This window comes from Misgurnus anguillicaudatus, chromosome 23 (assembly GCF_027580225.2).
Source record: "Misgurnus anguillicaudatus chromosome 23, ASM2758022v2, whole genome shotgun sequence".
NCBI lineage: Eukaryota > Metazoa > Chordata > Actinopteri > Cypriniformes > Cobitidae > Misgurnus > Misgurnus anguillicaudatus.
In genome coordinates this window covers 11,167,370-11,183,563 of record NC_073359.2, presented here as the reverse complement: position 1 = coordinate 11,183,563, position 16,194 = coordinate 11,167,370, and the positions used below count along the sequence as shown (strand labels likewise).

The following is a 16,194-nucleotide window of genomic DNA, read 5'->3' as shown; positions in this document are numbered from 1 at the left end:
TAATAAATATGGACGTAGTGTCCGTGATGTCACCCGTAGGTTTGTGAAGAGCTTTTTTGAAGCCCAAAGTAGGTGGAGTCTGCCGTCGCCATCTTGTAGATAACTGAAAATTGTCAAAAAGGCAGTCGATGAATTGCAGTTTAAGTCACTTCCGTGTTTGGCTTCCTGACAGAGAACGGAAAGTTCTTTCTTGGTTCTACCGAATTTATTTATGCTAATTTCAATAAAAGAAATTATTATAATATTACTGTAATATACTGTAATGGTGTAGAACAGATTTCATGTATAAGTCAAAAGTCAGGTTGTGCATGACTGCTCCTTATTTTCTTTACGGGTGATTCTCGCGAAATTAGACTTATGAGGTGTCATAAAACATTTTGATAAAAAAAGTAAATGCAAAGTAAGAGTATTAAAATAAAAAGCATACAGTTACAAACATCTCTTCATGTACTATTTTGCACATGATTTCAAATGGCATCATACAAACCAATTTTGTTGTTTTTTCCACATTTAATGGGAAAATTTTCATTACCGCAACGTGTTCATGACTGAATTTGGGTTCTTTGACATGGAAATATTTATAATTAAAAAACGTAAAAAATTAAAAGCTTCAGTGCATGTTATACTATAAACATTTACAGTAAAGAAACATGTGGTGTTTGGTGATCATTGGTAAATGTAGAGACAATAATAAGGAATTAAATGTGTCCAAGAAAAATTTTCTCATCCTCCGCAACAATTTTCAATCATTGTTTAAGCCCTTAAGGAACTAACATTTAAAAAAATAGTTGGAAGGGACATAATTGACTGTGACACTCAAGATGGCTGCTAGGTAAGCAGTTCTTATTTTTTCTCTCTAGATAAAAGTTTATTAAATTGTGTTTGTTATAGTACCTAGACAACTTTTTAGTTCTCATTACCGCAACATGAGTTTGTAAATGCATATATTTAATGTTATATCATGTTGCGGTAATGATAATTTTTGATAATAATAATCTAAAAAATTTAAATAATAATATAGGAAATATATTTTTTAAATCCTCTAAAAATAATGGTTATAGTAAGTTTAAACTTTAATCTTATATGTGCAAAATAGATTGGCTTTAAGGACTTTTAAAAAATTCTTATGCTGGACACCTTCTAAATCTGGATTTCGTGAGAATCACCCACATGTCATTCAGCACTTGACCTTCATGATGTTTTGATTATGTATACTATCATAGACAGAGTAAAGCCAGATTGACCCATCTCATGTCATTGTTGTTCCCTGTAGAAAAACACTGTCGTTCGAAAACCTTGGAGATCATCTGGAGAAACTGTTGACTGAGGATGATCTTCCTGAGGACGGTCGAGGTCAGTCATCTTTTTTATATACATACATGGGCTCTTTTCATGAGTGTAGATCAGTTTAAAAGTAATTATACATAAAAACTAAAAATAATAAAAAATATAAATAATTATAAATAATAAAGGTTAACTTTAATTTTAGTGCATAATTAAACCGTGACAAAATTTTGTGCAGCATTGTAAATGCAATCATGAATGCTGGGTATGACACATTCACAGTATATAATGATTCTCAATATAGCACAGAGTAAGATGTCCACACAGTTTTTCTTTAAAATTATATTTTTGCAATTAAAGGAACAGTTCACCGAAAAATAAAAATTTGGTCATCACAAACCTGTATTAATTTTTTGCTCAACACAAAGGAAGATATGTTTGTAACCAAATCGATCAGAAGCCCCATTGACTTCCATAGTAGTGTTTTTTCCTACTATGAAGGTCAAAGGTGCTTTAGTTTCCTGGATGCTTTATTACTAAATATCATCCTTTGTGTTCAGCAGAACAAATAAATGAACACAGGTTTGTAACATAAGGGGGAGTAATGATGCATGCGTTGTAAACATAGGTGCTTACAGTCAGAGGTGGGGGGTGTTATGATAATGTGCATCGAGTCCACGTTGACTGGTCTGTTGCATACAATCCTTGCGTTAACATGTACTAACACTGTAAAATCATGAAAATCTATTTAACATTGGTTGTTTTAGTTATCAGTGTCTGTGTGTGTTTCTGTTCAGATCAGGTGGAAGGCTGTCTCGGACCTAAGACTGTTGTTCTGGATCACAGCAGTGGATTTGAAGGGCTGCTATTTGTTGACGATGACCTCTTAGGGGTGAGAATTTTGGTTGCAATTGTTAAATATTTTTTCATCAACTTGCACAATTATTGCACTTCTGCTGAAGACTAAGACTAAAACATTTTTTGACTAACTTGAGTAATGTGATGTACTGTATTTCTGAATGAAAAAGGTATTTTAACAAGAAAGAAATGTAGGGCTGGATTTTATCCATCAGGAATTAATTGAATGTCAAGAGTTTAAGACCACACCTCTCCTGACACATAAAAGAATACAAAGCCAAAATGTAATTTTTCATAATTAATAGCTTACAGTTAAACCAGAATAAATAGTGAAAAGGATGAATTAAAGGCGGGGTGCATGATCCCTGAAAGCCAATGTTGACATTTGAAATCACCTAAACAAACACGCCCCTACCCCAATAGAATCTGGACCTTCTTGGATAGACCCGCCCCACACATATGCAACCCAGGCAACAATGTCTGTTAGTAGACACGCCCCTTACTGCTGGTTGGCTACAAGTGTGTTTTGGTACTCGGCCTGACTTCGTTTTTCAAAAATCACGCACCCCGCCTTTAAGTAAATCAGATACATGTTGAGTTTGACAAACTGTCTTCCAAAAAGAATGGGTTTCATTCACTAAGCATGCATACGCACAAATTTGTTCATAAAATGTGTGTGCGGACGTTTTAACTTATTTGAAATGTATGCAAAAACGTAAGAACAACTTAGACCACTTATGCAATAATTATGAACAAGGAAAAATATATAAAATATAAAACACAGATATATATTATAAGGTTCTTTTTCCTTGTTCATGATTATTGCGCATGTGTGGTTTAAGTTGTTCTTTAAAATAAATTTTTAGTATGAAAGTTTTTGTTGAATCATGATTTGTAAGTTAAAACGTCCGTACGCACATTTTACGAACAAATTTGCGCGTGCAACCACGCATGCTAAGTGAATGAGACCCATTGACTTCATAGACCATTCGTGCAAGCAAGTTCATTGTGACATACAGCTACGTTATCATAAACATGTATCGTTTTAAAGATATTTTGGAGCATCTAACCCACCCCCTATAGTAAACGCTTTTGTGGGTCGTACTGTATTTAGGGCAATGGACAAACAACGTAAACAATCGTATGGTTTGGAGAATATGTTCAGTTTGAGACAGATGTCTTAAACCCTTTTCCCACGGTAATTGTATCTTATGAGGATGTCTGTATAAATAAAGAGTTTGGTTCCAAAACGCAATAAATCCATTTTGACAAATTTCGGTAAAAACGTGTTTTCTATACCAAGAAAGTGACAAGATGAAAACCACTTTTTTCTGTTACAAACTTTCACATAGCATTTTTAGGTTAAAAAAACATAAAAAATTCAAATCCATAACTCGATTTTCAAAGATTTATTATAAAAACGAATTCTTTTTTCCACAAAATGCAATTAATCCATGACAGTTTTTTTTTCCAAAATGCTAGAAATATATTTAATCAAATGTGCATTCATCTTTACCATTTTATATTAATTTAGTTGAACAGTTTTACACACTGATTAAAAAAACATTAATGGCATTAATAAAAACACTTACTTTGTCATTAAGAACACTGTCATTGCTACGGTTATACTTGACGTCGTCGCTTAGCATTTTTCACAGCGATCAGCTGTAAAAATTTTTGGTCCTGCTCGATTTTCGTTGACTGAGTAAAATAATGGAAAGTTTTTCATAAGATCCTCTGGGGTCAATGTGTTAGCATGAGAAGCTTGATGCTGTCGGGAGAACAAGCGATTGTCTCCCGAGTGCCTCTCGCGTAAATTATTGGATGTTGATGTTGATGGCTTACGTTTCTTTCCCATCACAGAAAACCATCACAGGTTTATCAATGCAATTAAAGTATTATTTTGTTTTGTTTGTTGATCACGAAGTACAAAGTAGATGAGGAAAACTAGGACTCCGCGTACTCGACGCGCCGCCATTGTTTGTTTACATTGCGTGAATGGTGCGCTGTAATTTCTGTAGCGGAGTTATTGCGTTCTGTAAAAAATGAGGAGTGGCGTTTATCGCATTTTGGGGAAAAAGGGAGAAAAGATGACAGAATAACACGGCGGATATTGGATTTTGCGTAAAATTAAGAATTTACTTTTAACTACTGACCTGATACTGATTTTGGCAGTAACTCGTTTTTTTCAAAAATGGCATTCATCGCGTTTTGGAACCAAACTCTTCAAATTTATTAAATATAGCTTGAGTGACCGGATGGAATTCAAGCGTAGTTCAGGCAGACCACTGATCGCTAACTACTCCAGCTGACGCTCAGCTGCTTAATCACTCTCACCTGCTTTAATCAACAGTATTTAAGCAGTCAATCAGACGCTCTAGCCGTTTCTCAATGTCAAGGAAGGATCCTCGGAAGCTAGAATTTCGAGGATGCTACGTCATCGACATCCGTCGAAGGACTGTTCAAATGTCGAGGATCCTTGAAATTTCAGCCAAGGACTGAGTCCTTTGTTCGAGAAATATCCCATATATAGGAAAGGATGCAAATTTGTATCCTTCGCGCTCTTCACGCGCTGAAATCACCCACAATCCTATGCGCGCAGCACCGAAAGCACACCTTTCAATCACGCAATGACGTAATGACGTGCACTTGCTAGCCTGTTCCATTTAACGTGTTCTCCGAATTCTTAAAAGGAGCCTCGCCTAGCCTCTAAAGGAAGTGACTTGTAAGGACTAGTCCTGCCAAGGAAGTATCCTTGACATTGAGAAACGGCTACCGTAGCTACTCTGTCGCACAGACAATTTTACCGAGTCTGTCGCACAGACATTTGCATAGCAGATTGTAGACTGAGCCAGTACTCATGCGATCGATAGAATTTTATTCCTTACCCTTTTCGGCGTTACCATGGCTTGCTCGGAATCGGAAGATGTTGCAATACCCTCTGTGGAAGTGCCGGAAGACATCCATTCCGTACAGGTATTAAGATAATTTGTGCGTATATCTCCTGTCAAGCCCAAGGAACTTGTTTCCGTGATCTTTGAACGCGCTTTTAAGTGCGTGAGCTTTGAGTTTGTGCACGTATATGCGCACTGGAAAAAGTTCACTTTAGTATCTTTGTTGCTCAAATAGTCTAAAATCGCTATGTCACTGTAAACAATAACTTTCTTATCAACAGTATAGCAGGATGTTCTATTAACAGCATTTCATGCAATATTTAGCAGTTTTCCATATTTACATTTACGTATTTACAGCAGTAGGCCAGTAACGTTAGACAATGTGACTACAAGCAAGGAGTATGTCCGTCATTCGTTCCAATTCATTTCGATATAAATCGTTCAGGTCACCTTGCAGTGTCAGCGTATATATGTTGTTTTAATTGATTGCCTCAAAATTCGACAGTTACAGTTTTACAGCATTTCGTGTCTTAAGGGGATCGCACACCGGCCGCGCAGCTCAGCGCCGCGCAACGCCGCGCCGTTCTAAAAAAATGTAACACATTGTTTTCTATGAGTGTACGCACACAGGCGCCGCCAGGTGGCGCCTGTCCGCGCCGCCCAGCTGTGACTCAGGAAGTTGTTCTAATCCCTGTCGCGCCACAGAGCGCCACTCACACAGTTTAACATTAAATAACATCATATGTGTCCCACATCATTAATGATTAACATTGGCTGCTAATGTATATTTTACATTTTGAATTAGACGCTATCTGACGAAGCTCACGCTATTTAATGTGCACTTCCGGTTTACAATACCTCCGAGTTCTCCTAGGCGCGACGCGGCGCTGCGCGGCGCTGAGCTGCGCGGCCGGTGTGCGATCCCCTTTACACTTGATTTAACGTCCCGAAGGCAGTCGTTCTACGCATCTTCAACAAGCATGTAAACTAACTAGCATAAGAAACCAGTGTTGCCAACTATTTTCAATGGAAAGTAGCTAAGCTTGCTTGGAAAGTCGCTAAATGTCGCTAGATTACGTCATTGCGTCATTTGCATAACAGTGACGTCATCACGTCACATTTGCATTCTTACTACACTGGCTTACTACATTATTTCACGTTTCTCTTTCTCTCTGAACTGTCAAAAATGTTATTTTAAGACACATGAATGCTTGAAAAATGTTTTCTCGTTTGTTTATCTGCTTATGTTCTCATAAAACGAAATGTGTTTTGTTCATGTTTATATGGCCAAACAGTCAGTTTCAAAACATACACTGATAAATGATGGGAAACGTTGTTTTGTAGGTAAATAGCCCATTAACGCGTCAGCTCCGTACAGTTTGTCTGTTCTAAATGTGCTGCTGCTCAGCTCCCTCAAGTACATTTATTTTATGTACAGTGATTCATTTTATTCAAAGACCATTTTATATTTATATCTCGCCATTAATGTAAGCCATCGCGGGATCCGCCTGCTCCGGCTTCCCGCATGCACGATTATGCTGTCTGGACGCGGATAGATAACCACTTCTCCTGCCCTAATTGCAACTGGGAGAGACTCTGCTCTGCTGCGCAAGGACTAGACCGCCTGTGAATGCTTTGGGTCGGGGGTGGAGCCCACAGAAGCAGCGGTAGCTGCTCATTGAGAAGAGTGAATGTCACGTAAAAAGTCTCCAATAATGCCAAGATGTAAGAAACATCTTGCACGCGTTATCTTGTGTTGGGGGTCCGTTAATTAATGATTAACTAATGTCAGCCTCAGCTGTCCTTCATTTTATTTCTCTCCTCTGAACCTGCCTATTCCAAATCTGATGAATATCAGGGAACCGCGTTCCCTTTTGAGGTATGCTACCCAACATGCCAGGAGCCGCGTACTCCGAGACAAGCAGTCTCTAGAAGTTATGCACTCAACTACGTTGTTGTGTTTGGGGGATACATGCAAAGGATGCATCTTAAAGGTGCAGTATGACAACCGAGCCCCTTGATTCCTCAGCCTTTGGCCAAATTCAGATATTTGTTATAATATATAAATATATTATATAATTTGGTATTCTTAAGTGGTCCTGACTGAAATATAGCTTGAGTGACCGTATGGAATTCAAGCGTAGTTCAGGCAGAGCACTGATCGCTAACTACTCCAGCTGACGCTCAGCTGCTTAATCACTCTCACCTGCTTTAATCAACAGTATTTAAGCAGTCAATCAGACGCTCTGTAGCTACTCTGTCGCACAGACAATTTCACCCACCACCTCCCCTTCACTTCCAATATCTCAGTTTTCACAACCATTGCACCCCTTTTTAATTATTGTATTTGTAGCATACTAAAATGTTGGTTATGCGAGGCTGGGGGATACATGCAAAGGATGCATCTTAAAGGTGCAGTATGACAACCGAGCCCCTTGATTCCTCAGCCTTTGGCCAAATTCAGATATTTGTTATAATATATAAATATATTATATAATTTGGTATTCTTAAGTGGTCCTGACTGAAATAAGTTTTTTTATTTTGTTTTAAAACGTGTTTTCTATACCAAGAAAGTGACAAGATGAAAACCACTATTTTCTGTTACAAACTTTCACATAGCATCTTTAGGTTATAAAAACATAAAAAATTCAAATCCATAACTTGATTTATTATAAAAACGAATTCTTTTTTCCACAAAATGCGTTTTAATCTGCTTTTCGTATTTAAAGGTGATCGGCCACAGCAACTTCAGTTCAATCAGAGCCACCACATGCGTTTACAAAGGTAATATTTTACTATGTGCATTAATTTGTAGTAATTGTCCAGAGAAGTGTATGTCCTTCCTTATTGAGCATTTCAATGTAAGGTTATAAATGATGCCTCAATAATATTTATCTGTATGCTTTCCACTTCTCTGTAGTCTATACAGCATTAACACAAGGTCATATACAGTACAGGTACACATTACATTTCATTAATATGATTATTTTAATTGGTTTTAGGGAAATGGGTCTACGAAGTCCTCATCTCATCTCAAGGATTGATGCAGATTGGCTGGTGCACAATAAACTGCAGGTTCAACCAGGAGGTAAAAGTGTTTAACAGCAATCCGTAGAAATGTATTATTACATTGTGATTGTTTCTTGAACTCTCCGAATTTTACTTTGCTTAATCCATCTGTGAAATTGTTTCCAACGTTGTGTCCCAGTAGCAACAAATACCTATTTTATGATGTATTAGGCCTATGAAACTGTTGCGGTCTTGTTGTCTTCAGGAGGGAGTTGGGGACACGCCAGACTCGTACGCCTATGACGGGAACAGAGTTCGCAAGTGGAACGTTTCAACCACCAACTACGGCAAGGTACAAACACATCAGGGCTTACGCTCAGGTTGTCCCGATGAATACAGTGGGGAGTTTGACATTATTTTTGTCTTTTGCTTTCTATTTAGTCTTGGGCTGCTGGAGATATCGTCAGCTGTCTGATAGATTTGGATGAAGGAACAATCACATTTTGTTTGTAAGTATAATTTTTAGGGCTGTCTCGCGATTAATTGCATACAAAATAAAAGTTTGTGTTTGCATATTATACTGTATGTGTACTGTGTGTAGTTCTTATGTATATATAAATACGCAAACATTCATGTCTGTATTTAAGAAACATTTACATGTTTGTGTAAATATATTTATTTATATTTTATATTAATTATTATTTAGTGCTGGGCAAAGATTAATTCGCGATTAATTGCATACAAAATAAAAGTGCATTTTTGCATAATATATGGGGCTGTGCTGTGTGTAATAATTTATGTATATTTAAACACAGACACATACAAATATTCATTTCAGAACATTTTTATTTATATATCCATTTTTTTTGCACTGCAAAAAATGATTTTCAAGAAAAAATGTCTTAGTATTTTTGTCTTGTTTTCAGTAAAAATATCTTTTTTTTTTTTAAATAAGATGGTTTTTCTTGATGAGCAAAACGACCCAAGAAAATAAATCTAGTTTTCAGACCAAAAATATCAAATTTAAGTGATTTTGTGCATAAAACAAGCAAAAAAATCTGCCAATGGGTTAAGCAAATTTTTCTTGAATTTAGTGTTTAAAGAGGCGGTGAATTTGTCGATTTTATTGTTTTATACTGTTGTCTGATGTCTACTTATGATGTTCGTGTGGTTTTTACATTCAAAAACATCAAAAACAATAAGTAATAGGCTATTTTGTAACATTGATTAGTGGATGTCTGGAGAAATGGTTTGTTTGAAGGGGTGGGCCGCATTGAAGACCTGGACGTAAATGCCGACTGCTATGATTGGACAGCTTCATTCCCCGTCATTACACGTGGGGAAATGTTTTAAAAACATTAATGTGATAAAAATAGCAGCCGAACACAAATATGTTTGAGCCACAAAAGATTCTGGGTGCTAAAGATGATACACATAAATGACAATACGTATTGTAAAACAAAACTTTAAACTCTACGTGACTAAATTACAGTAAACAACACAGTAAGCGCGCATCAGAATCTAAACCGTGGCTGATAAGTTCTTATCAATTACTTTGTATATTTCTATTGTGCTTGTGAGGTTGCTCTTACTTACACGTAACGTTACATACCACAGTTATATGATAAAAAAGCTTTGTTGAGTGTTTGACCTTTCAAACGCAACTTGCCTAAATTACTGTATACAACACAGTAAGCGGGCATCATAATCTAAATTGCGGCGGGTAAGTCCTTCCTTATCACTAATGTTGTATATTTCTACCGTTAAATTACAATCGTATTGTTAAAGTGTAGTACCTTTATTAATTGTTTAATGTTTTTAGTGTTTAGACATGGATGTTACAACAGGACATATCAAGCGATAGTGAAACGCAGTATCTTAAATAAAGTTAAATGTTTTACTCACTGTGTATATTGATGTGACATTTTTGTCAGGTCCATTATTAGTGGTGCTTTTAATCAAAGACTCTCAGCAAATCCAGCATCGACTTCTTTACAAATGAATCTGCGGTACACAAAGTAAACAAACACTCCCCACGCGAGCTGGAACTTCTTCAAAAACAACCTTTGCCTACGCATTCCTAATGTTATGTTCCGAGCCTCCGAGTTAAGGTTAAACAGCGTCTGTGTTCTTCCCATAGACGGTTCTTCCACAACCGAAAACTCCGTTACCATGGTTACTCTTTCATAACAGATCACCGCGTCAAAATAAAAGTCTTTATGTATTTAAAAGTCAATTTGGTTACATTTGGCAATCTTTAAAGACATGTTTACTGATTGTTGAGACACACGTGTGTCACGCGAAGCTGTGGGCGGGGCTACAAAAGTGGTTGTTGTATTTGGGTTCGGGGAGGTGCTTCAATTCTACACTGACGTCATATTTCTCTGAATTCCACCCTCGGTCGTAATACGGGCTTGCTGCCAAAAACTGTTATATTTCAGTAACAATGACGTTTTAAGTTCTGAAACTTGCAGGATGTTCATTAAGTATGATGACCTCTTATATGACAAAAAATTAAGTTAAAATTGATTATTTAATTCACCGCTCCTTTAAGAAAAAGTTCAAGATTTTTTGCTTACCCCAGTGGCAGATTTCTTTGCTTGTTGTATTCACAAAATCACTTAAATTTGATATTTTTGGTCTAAAAACTAGACTTATTTTCTTTGGTCGTTTTGCTCATCAAGAAAAAGCATCTTAATTTAAGAATTTTTAGATATTTTTACTGAAAACAAGACAAAAACACTAAGATTTTTTTTTCTTATTGAAAATCATTTTTTTTCAATGTATAAAAATAAATAAATATATACACTACAAAAAATATTTTCTTCATATTTTTGTCTTGTTTTTAGTAAAAATATCTAAAAATTCTTAAATTAAGATGTATTTTCTTGATGTGCAAAATGACCTACACTCTAAAAACAAACGGTGCTATATAGCACCAAAAGTGGTTCTTTGCTCGTAATCATAGAAGAACCGTTTTTAGTGCCATATAGCACCGGTGAAGCACCTGTGTAGAACCATATAGTGCTATGTAGAACCAAATGTGGTGCTATAGTGGTGCTATATGGCCCCTATATGGTTCTACACAGGTGCTTCACCGGTGCTTCACCGGTGCTATATGGCACTAAAAACGGTTCTTCTATGGTTACGATTCAAAGCAACAGTTTTGGTGTTATATAGCACCGTTTGTTTTTTTAGAGTGTAGGAAAATAAGTTTTTAAATAGTTTTAAACAAAAAAATATAAACTTTAAATAAATTAGTGCTTAAAACAAGCAAAAAAATCTGCCAATGGAATAAGAAGAAATCGAAATAAGTTTTCTTTTTTCATACACTTTTCAACACTTAATTCAAGATTTTTTTTCTAATTCCATTGGCAGTTTTTTTTTGCTTGTTTTAAACACAAATTCGCTTAAAGTTGATATTTTTTGTCTAAAAACAAGACTTATTTTCTTAGGGCATTTTGCTTATCAAGAAAATGCACCTTAATTTAATAATTTTTAGATATTTTAACTGAAAACAAGACAAAAATACTAAGTAAGAAGTAATTTTTTTGCAGTGTATACACATATTAATGTTTATTAAATACATACATGAATGTGTGTGTATTTATATATACATAATAATAACATACAGCAGACACTCATATCTTATGCAAAAAAATCACTTTAATTTTGTATGTGATTAATCGCAAATAAACTTTGCCCAGCACTATTTATTATAGAATAAATTATAATGAATATAATATTTTAATATAATTAATAAATTAATATAATTCTATAATTAATAAATTAATATAATTCTATAATTAATAAATTAATACAATTCTATAATTAATAAATTAATACAATTCTATAATTAATACATTAATATAATTCTATTATTAATTTAAATAATTTTATAATTGCATGTTTTATGCTAACAATTGTAAAAGCGTTACACATTGGATCCGATTTTTTTAGGAATAAAATTGTTGTTGTGGTGTTTTAAATGTTTTTTTTAGGAATGGACAGTCTCTTGGTGTGGCATTCAGTAATATTAAGATGGGGCCCAGCATAGCTTATTTTCCTGCCATCAGTTTGTCTTTCAAGGAGTCTGTAGCATTCAACTTCGGCAGCCGTCCTCTCAGATATCCTTACCTATATAAATTATTTGTAATCATATATTATTTAAAGTTATTAAAAGTATTTCAATTGAATATTACATTTTATATATATATTTATTATATATATATATATATTTATATAATTATATTTATATATATATTATGTATATATGCTTCTATTGTAATTGTATTATTGTATATTGTAACAAATATAGATTCAAAAATTATTTCTATGTTCATAATGAATTTGTCTTTCAATAATTTATAATATAAAGTATAGCATAAATATAGATTTAAACTTTTTTCCTTAATTGTATTCATGATTATGTATTATTTATGAATAATTATTATTTATTAATCATCAGCAACATTTCTCAAAATTTGAAGTAAACTGTCATGTATTAAAAAACGAATCTGTTTGTCCCTTAACCCATTTATTCCTCACGTACCCTGTGGAGGGTTACCGTCCACTACAAAACCCACCAACCTCTGACCTCATCAAAGCAAACAGACTTCTGGGATACATCAAGACTCTTCTGTCCACCACCATTGACACACAGGTATCTGCACTTATTACATGTATTACTTGTACAGTCACTGTAATGCTTTGATCTTTTTAATTTTTTTGTGTGGAAAAATATTTTTTCTTTTGTTTAGGAGGAAAAGGTTGTTGAGAGCAACAGTGCATCATGGCAGCTTCATGGCGATTCGACGGTCCTGATGACCCTTGCACATATATTTAACCATTTTTCACCTCTTATGGTAAACAGATTGCTCAGCAATATTATTTTTAGAGATATAAAATACTTTTTATTAAATGGGCTCAATGATTTTACTCATTTGTCATCTGCTTTATCTATTGGGATTGTTTGTGTGTTTCCTAGTGTAAAGTTTATTTGGTGGAGGACGTGTTGATGAAGTTCTTGTTGAGTATATTGGAAGGTGGAGGATCGGTTGAAGAGCATCCGCTTATACAAGAACTGCTCGACCTGTTTTGGCTGCTCATGGAGGTAAAGAGATAAACTCAAACTTTAAAGTCTCTCAAAGCATGTGAATTGAACCTTGTTACATTATATGAGAAGAGAGGCATCTTACATTTGTTAGAAATCCCATGATGTAAGAACGAGAATGAGACTCAAGAGCTATTGGAAAGTGTTTGAAACAGTGTTTCATCATACTGATGAGATTTGTGATTTCTGTCTGCCTGCAGGACTATGAGGTGAACGAGTGTTTAAAACAGCTGATGATGTCACTGCTGAGAGCGTATCGCTTTTCTCCCATCATTCCTGATTTGGGATTTCAGGTATTGAACTCTTCTTCCTAGTTTCCATAGCTTATATACAATTGTCTGTAGCGTAGTAGTTAACTTGCTAGTAACCAAATGTTGAAGGTTCAAAGAAAGTGTTGTTCAAACAGTTATTTCCATTGTGTTTTTATGAAGACATTTCATGTTACTACACTCTTAAAAAAAGTGATACAAACGCTGTCACTGGGGCCGTACCCTTTGAAAAGGTCCTAAAATGTACCATATAGGTAAAGATATGTATACATTTGGCACCAATATGTACCTTTGAGATACAACTATGTATCTTTGAGGTACTAGTATGCACTGCTCGGTATCAATAGCCTCTTTCACACAATAATTCTGGTAAATTACCATGAATTTACCAGAATGAATTTACCAGGAAATACAAAAATGTGCTGTTCACACATGCAGTGACGTTCCGTCTTTTTACCAGCAAGACATCATTCACACATCTGTATCAAAATACCGGTAAACTCGGAGAGAAAGCGGAAGTTACCTGTGGAGCGCAGCCGCGAGCTCCGTGTCGTATTTGTACACAATGGTGGGTTATGACTGAATATTGTCGGTCCGTATTTTGTTGTTTTCACATCTGTGGCAAACGGTCGCGAAGTTGCTCGTGAACAAACAACATTGCGTAGGCGACGTCAAACGGAACCTTAGCTTCACCGAGGGTGTACTAAGGACGTCGGCAATTTGGCAAATAGATGGTAAGCTGTTTTAAACAACTTTGAAGAAATGTGGATGTTAACTTCAGTTGTGCTCGACTTTTAAGCAGCATGGGTGTGGAAACGAACGTAAACAGTGCAGGGGTAAACGCGTCATCTGTTTAAAAACGTTCTGATTGGCCTGATCTGTCAGCGCGGTCTGACGCTGTCCGTTCTAAATGCCGGTAATCCTATATTTTTCGTTCACACATAACGCTTACCGGTAAATTACTGGTAATCTTACAACCTGTCTTACTCGTAAATTGAGAGCACTGATTTACCGGAAAGGTTCTGTTCACACACGACATGTTAACTGCAATTTACCAGTAAATTACCAGTAAAGACTGTATGTGTGAAAGGGACTAATATGTACCTCTGAGGTACTAATATGAACTTTGTAGGTTCAAAGCTGTACTTTTTGAAAGGGTACAGCCCCAGTGACAGCTGGGGTACATACATTGAAAAAAATATATAAACGCAACACTTTTGTGCCCCCCCACCTTATTTTTCATGAGCTGAACTCAAAGATCTAAGACTTTTTCTATGTACACAAAAGGCCTATTTCTCCAGTCTATTTCTCTGTGGCCTTTTACTGTGTCCAACCTAAGGCACACCTGTGCAATAATCATGCTGTAATCAGCATCTTGATTTTGAGGTGGATGGGTTATCTCGGCAAAGGAGAAGTGCTCACTTAAACAGATTTAGACAAATTTGTAAACAACATTTGAGAGAAATAGGCCCTTTTGTGTATCTGAAAAATAGGGGCAAAAACAAAAGTGTCAGTGTTAGGACCTACGCACAACTATAATGAGCCCTTAATACTAAACATTCTGAATGTTTGCAGTTGTAATAAGACATTTTGATTATTGTACAATTTTTCTTTCATATATTTTACAGATTCATTACCTGCGTCTTACCACCGCAATCCTCAGTCACGAGAAGTCCAGGAAGTACTTGCTCAGCAACGTCTTATATCCTCTTTTATTTGTAAAACAGGTTTCACTGTATATTACTAATAAATATAAGTGACCCCTCCTGGCAACTTAAGTCGCAATGAGCAAATTTTCATACATGAGTTTTTTTTTTCATTTTGAAATAATTTTTGATTTATTGGAATCTGGCATAAAATGACACCCGTTTGACATCGATAGAGTCAGCAAAGCGATTCACGCAAGAGTTTTTGTGTAGTGAGCGTTGGTTGCCATGGGTACATTGCGCACTGACACTCGTGAATTGCGTGAGTCTAAGATGGGGTCATTACCGGAAGCTAGTTATTATAGTTTATAAAGTTAAAAATATGGATATTTTTCTTACAACATCACATCGATTACCCGCAAAAGGCCTTATTAACCTCTTGAAACTGTGTGGGTTACTTTTGTGAGGAATAGATGCACTTTTTTGGGCTTCAAAGTCAGAATTTGTTCCTTGATCCCTGTTTTCTCCCATTATTAGCTTGGAAAAGCAAGGACATTAATGGCGCTCTTTCATTGCATAGTACCCCATGGTTTGGGTCAGGTCGAGTCAGCGACTTATGTTTTTTCCTCTTCATGACGCATTTTTTGACTGATGCGACTTAAAGGGATCGCACACCGGCCGTGCAGCGCCGCGCCGTTCTAAAAAAAATGTAACAAATTGTTTTCTATGAGTGTACGCACACCGGCGCCGCCAGGTGGCGCCTGTCCGCGCCGCCCAGCTGTGACTCAGGAATTTGTTCAAATCCCTGTTGCGCCACAGAGCGCCACTCACATAGTTTAACATTAAATAACATCATATTTGTCCCAAATCATTAACGATTAACATTGGCTGCTAACGTATATTTTACATTTTGAAGTAGACGCTATCTGACGAAGCTCGCGCTATTTAACGTCCACTTCCGGTTTACAATACCTCCGAGTTGTCCTAGGCGCGACGCGACGCGGCGCGATGCTGAGCTGCGCGGCCGGTGTGCGATCCCCTTTATACTCCAGAGCGACTTATAGCCTGGAAAATGCGGTAGTCTTATCGCTTATCGTATACAGGGCTTCACATTGTAACTG

The 16,194-nt window shown here is 36.1% G+C and overlaps 1 protein-coding gene across 1 annotated transcript in view; it reads left to right on the top strand.

Moving 5' to 3' along the window:
- Positions 1–16,194, top strand: part of rnf123 (ring finger protein 123) — a 239,019-nt gene that overhangs the window by 11,452 nt on the left and 211,373 nt on the right. The window contains exons 4-15 of the mRNA XM_073861959.1: positions 1,274–1,353; positions 2,082–2,176; positions 7,766–7,820; positions 8,039–8,124; positions 8,311–8,397; positions 8,487–8,554; positions 12,047–12,172; positions 12,594–12,708; positions 12,806–12,910; positions 13,033–13,158; positions 13,359–13,451; positions 15,056–15,129. Coding sequence (XP_073718060.1) covers positions 1,274–1,353; positions 2,082–2,176; positions 7,766–7,820; positions 8,039–8,124; positions 8,311–8,397; positions 8,487–8,554; positions 12,047–12,172; positions 12,594–12,708; positions 12,806–12,910; positions 13,033–13,158; positions 13,359–13,451; positions 15,056–15,129 — 1,110 coding nt within the window. The remainder of the gene's footprint in view (positions 1–1,273; positions 1,354–2,081; positions 2,177–7,765; positions 7,821–8,038; positions 8,125–8,310; positions 8,398–8,486; positions 8,555–12,046; positions 12,173–12,593; positions 12,709–12,805; positions 12,911–13,032; positions 13,159–13,358; positions 13,452–15,055; positions 15,130–16,194) is intronic.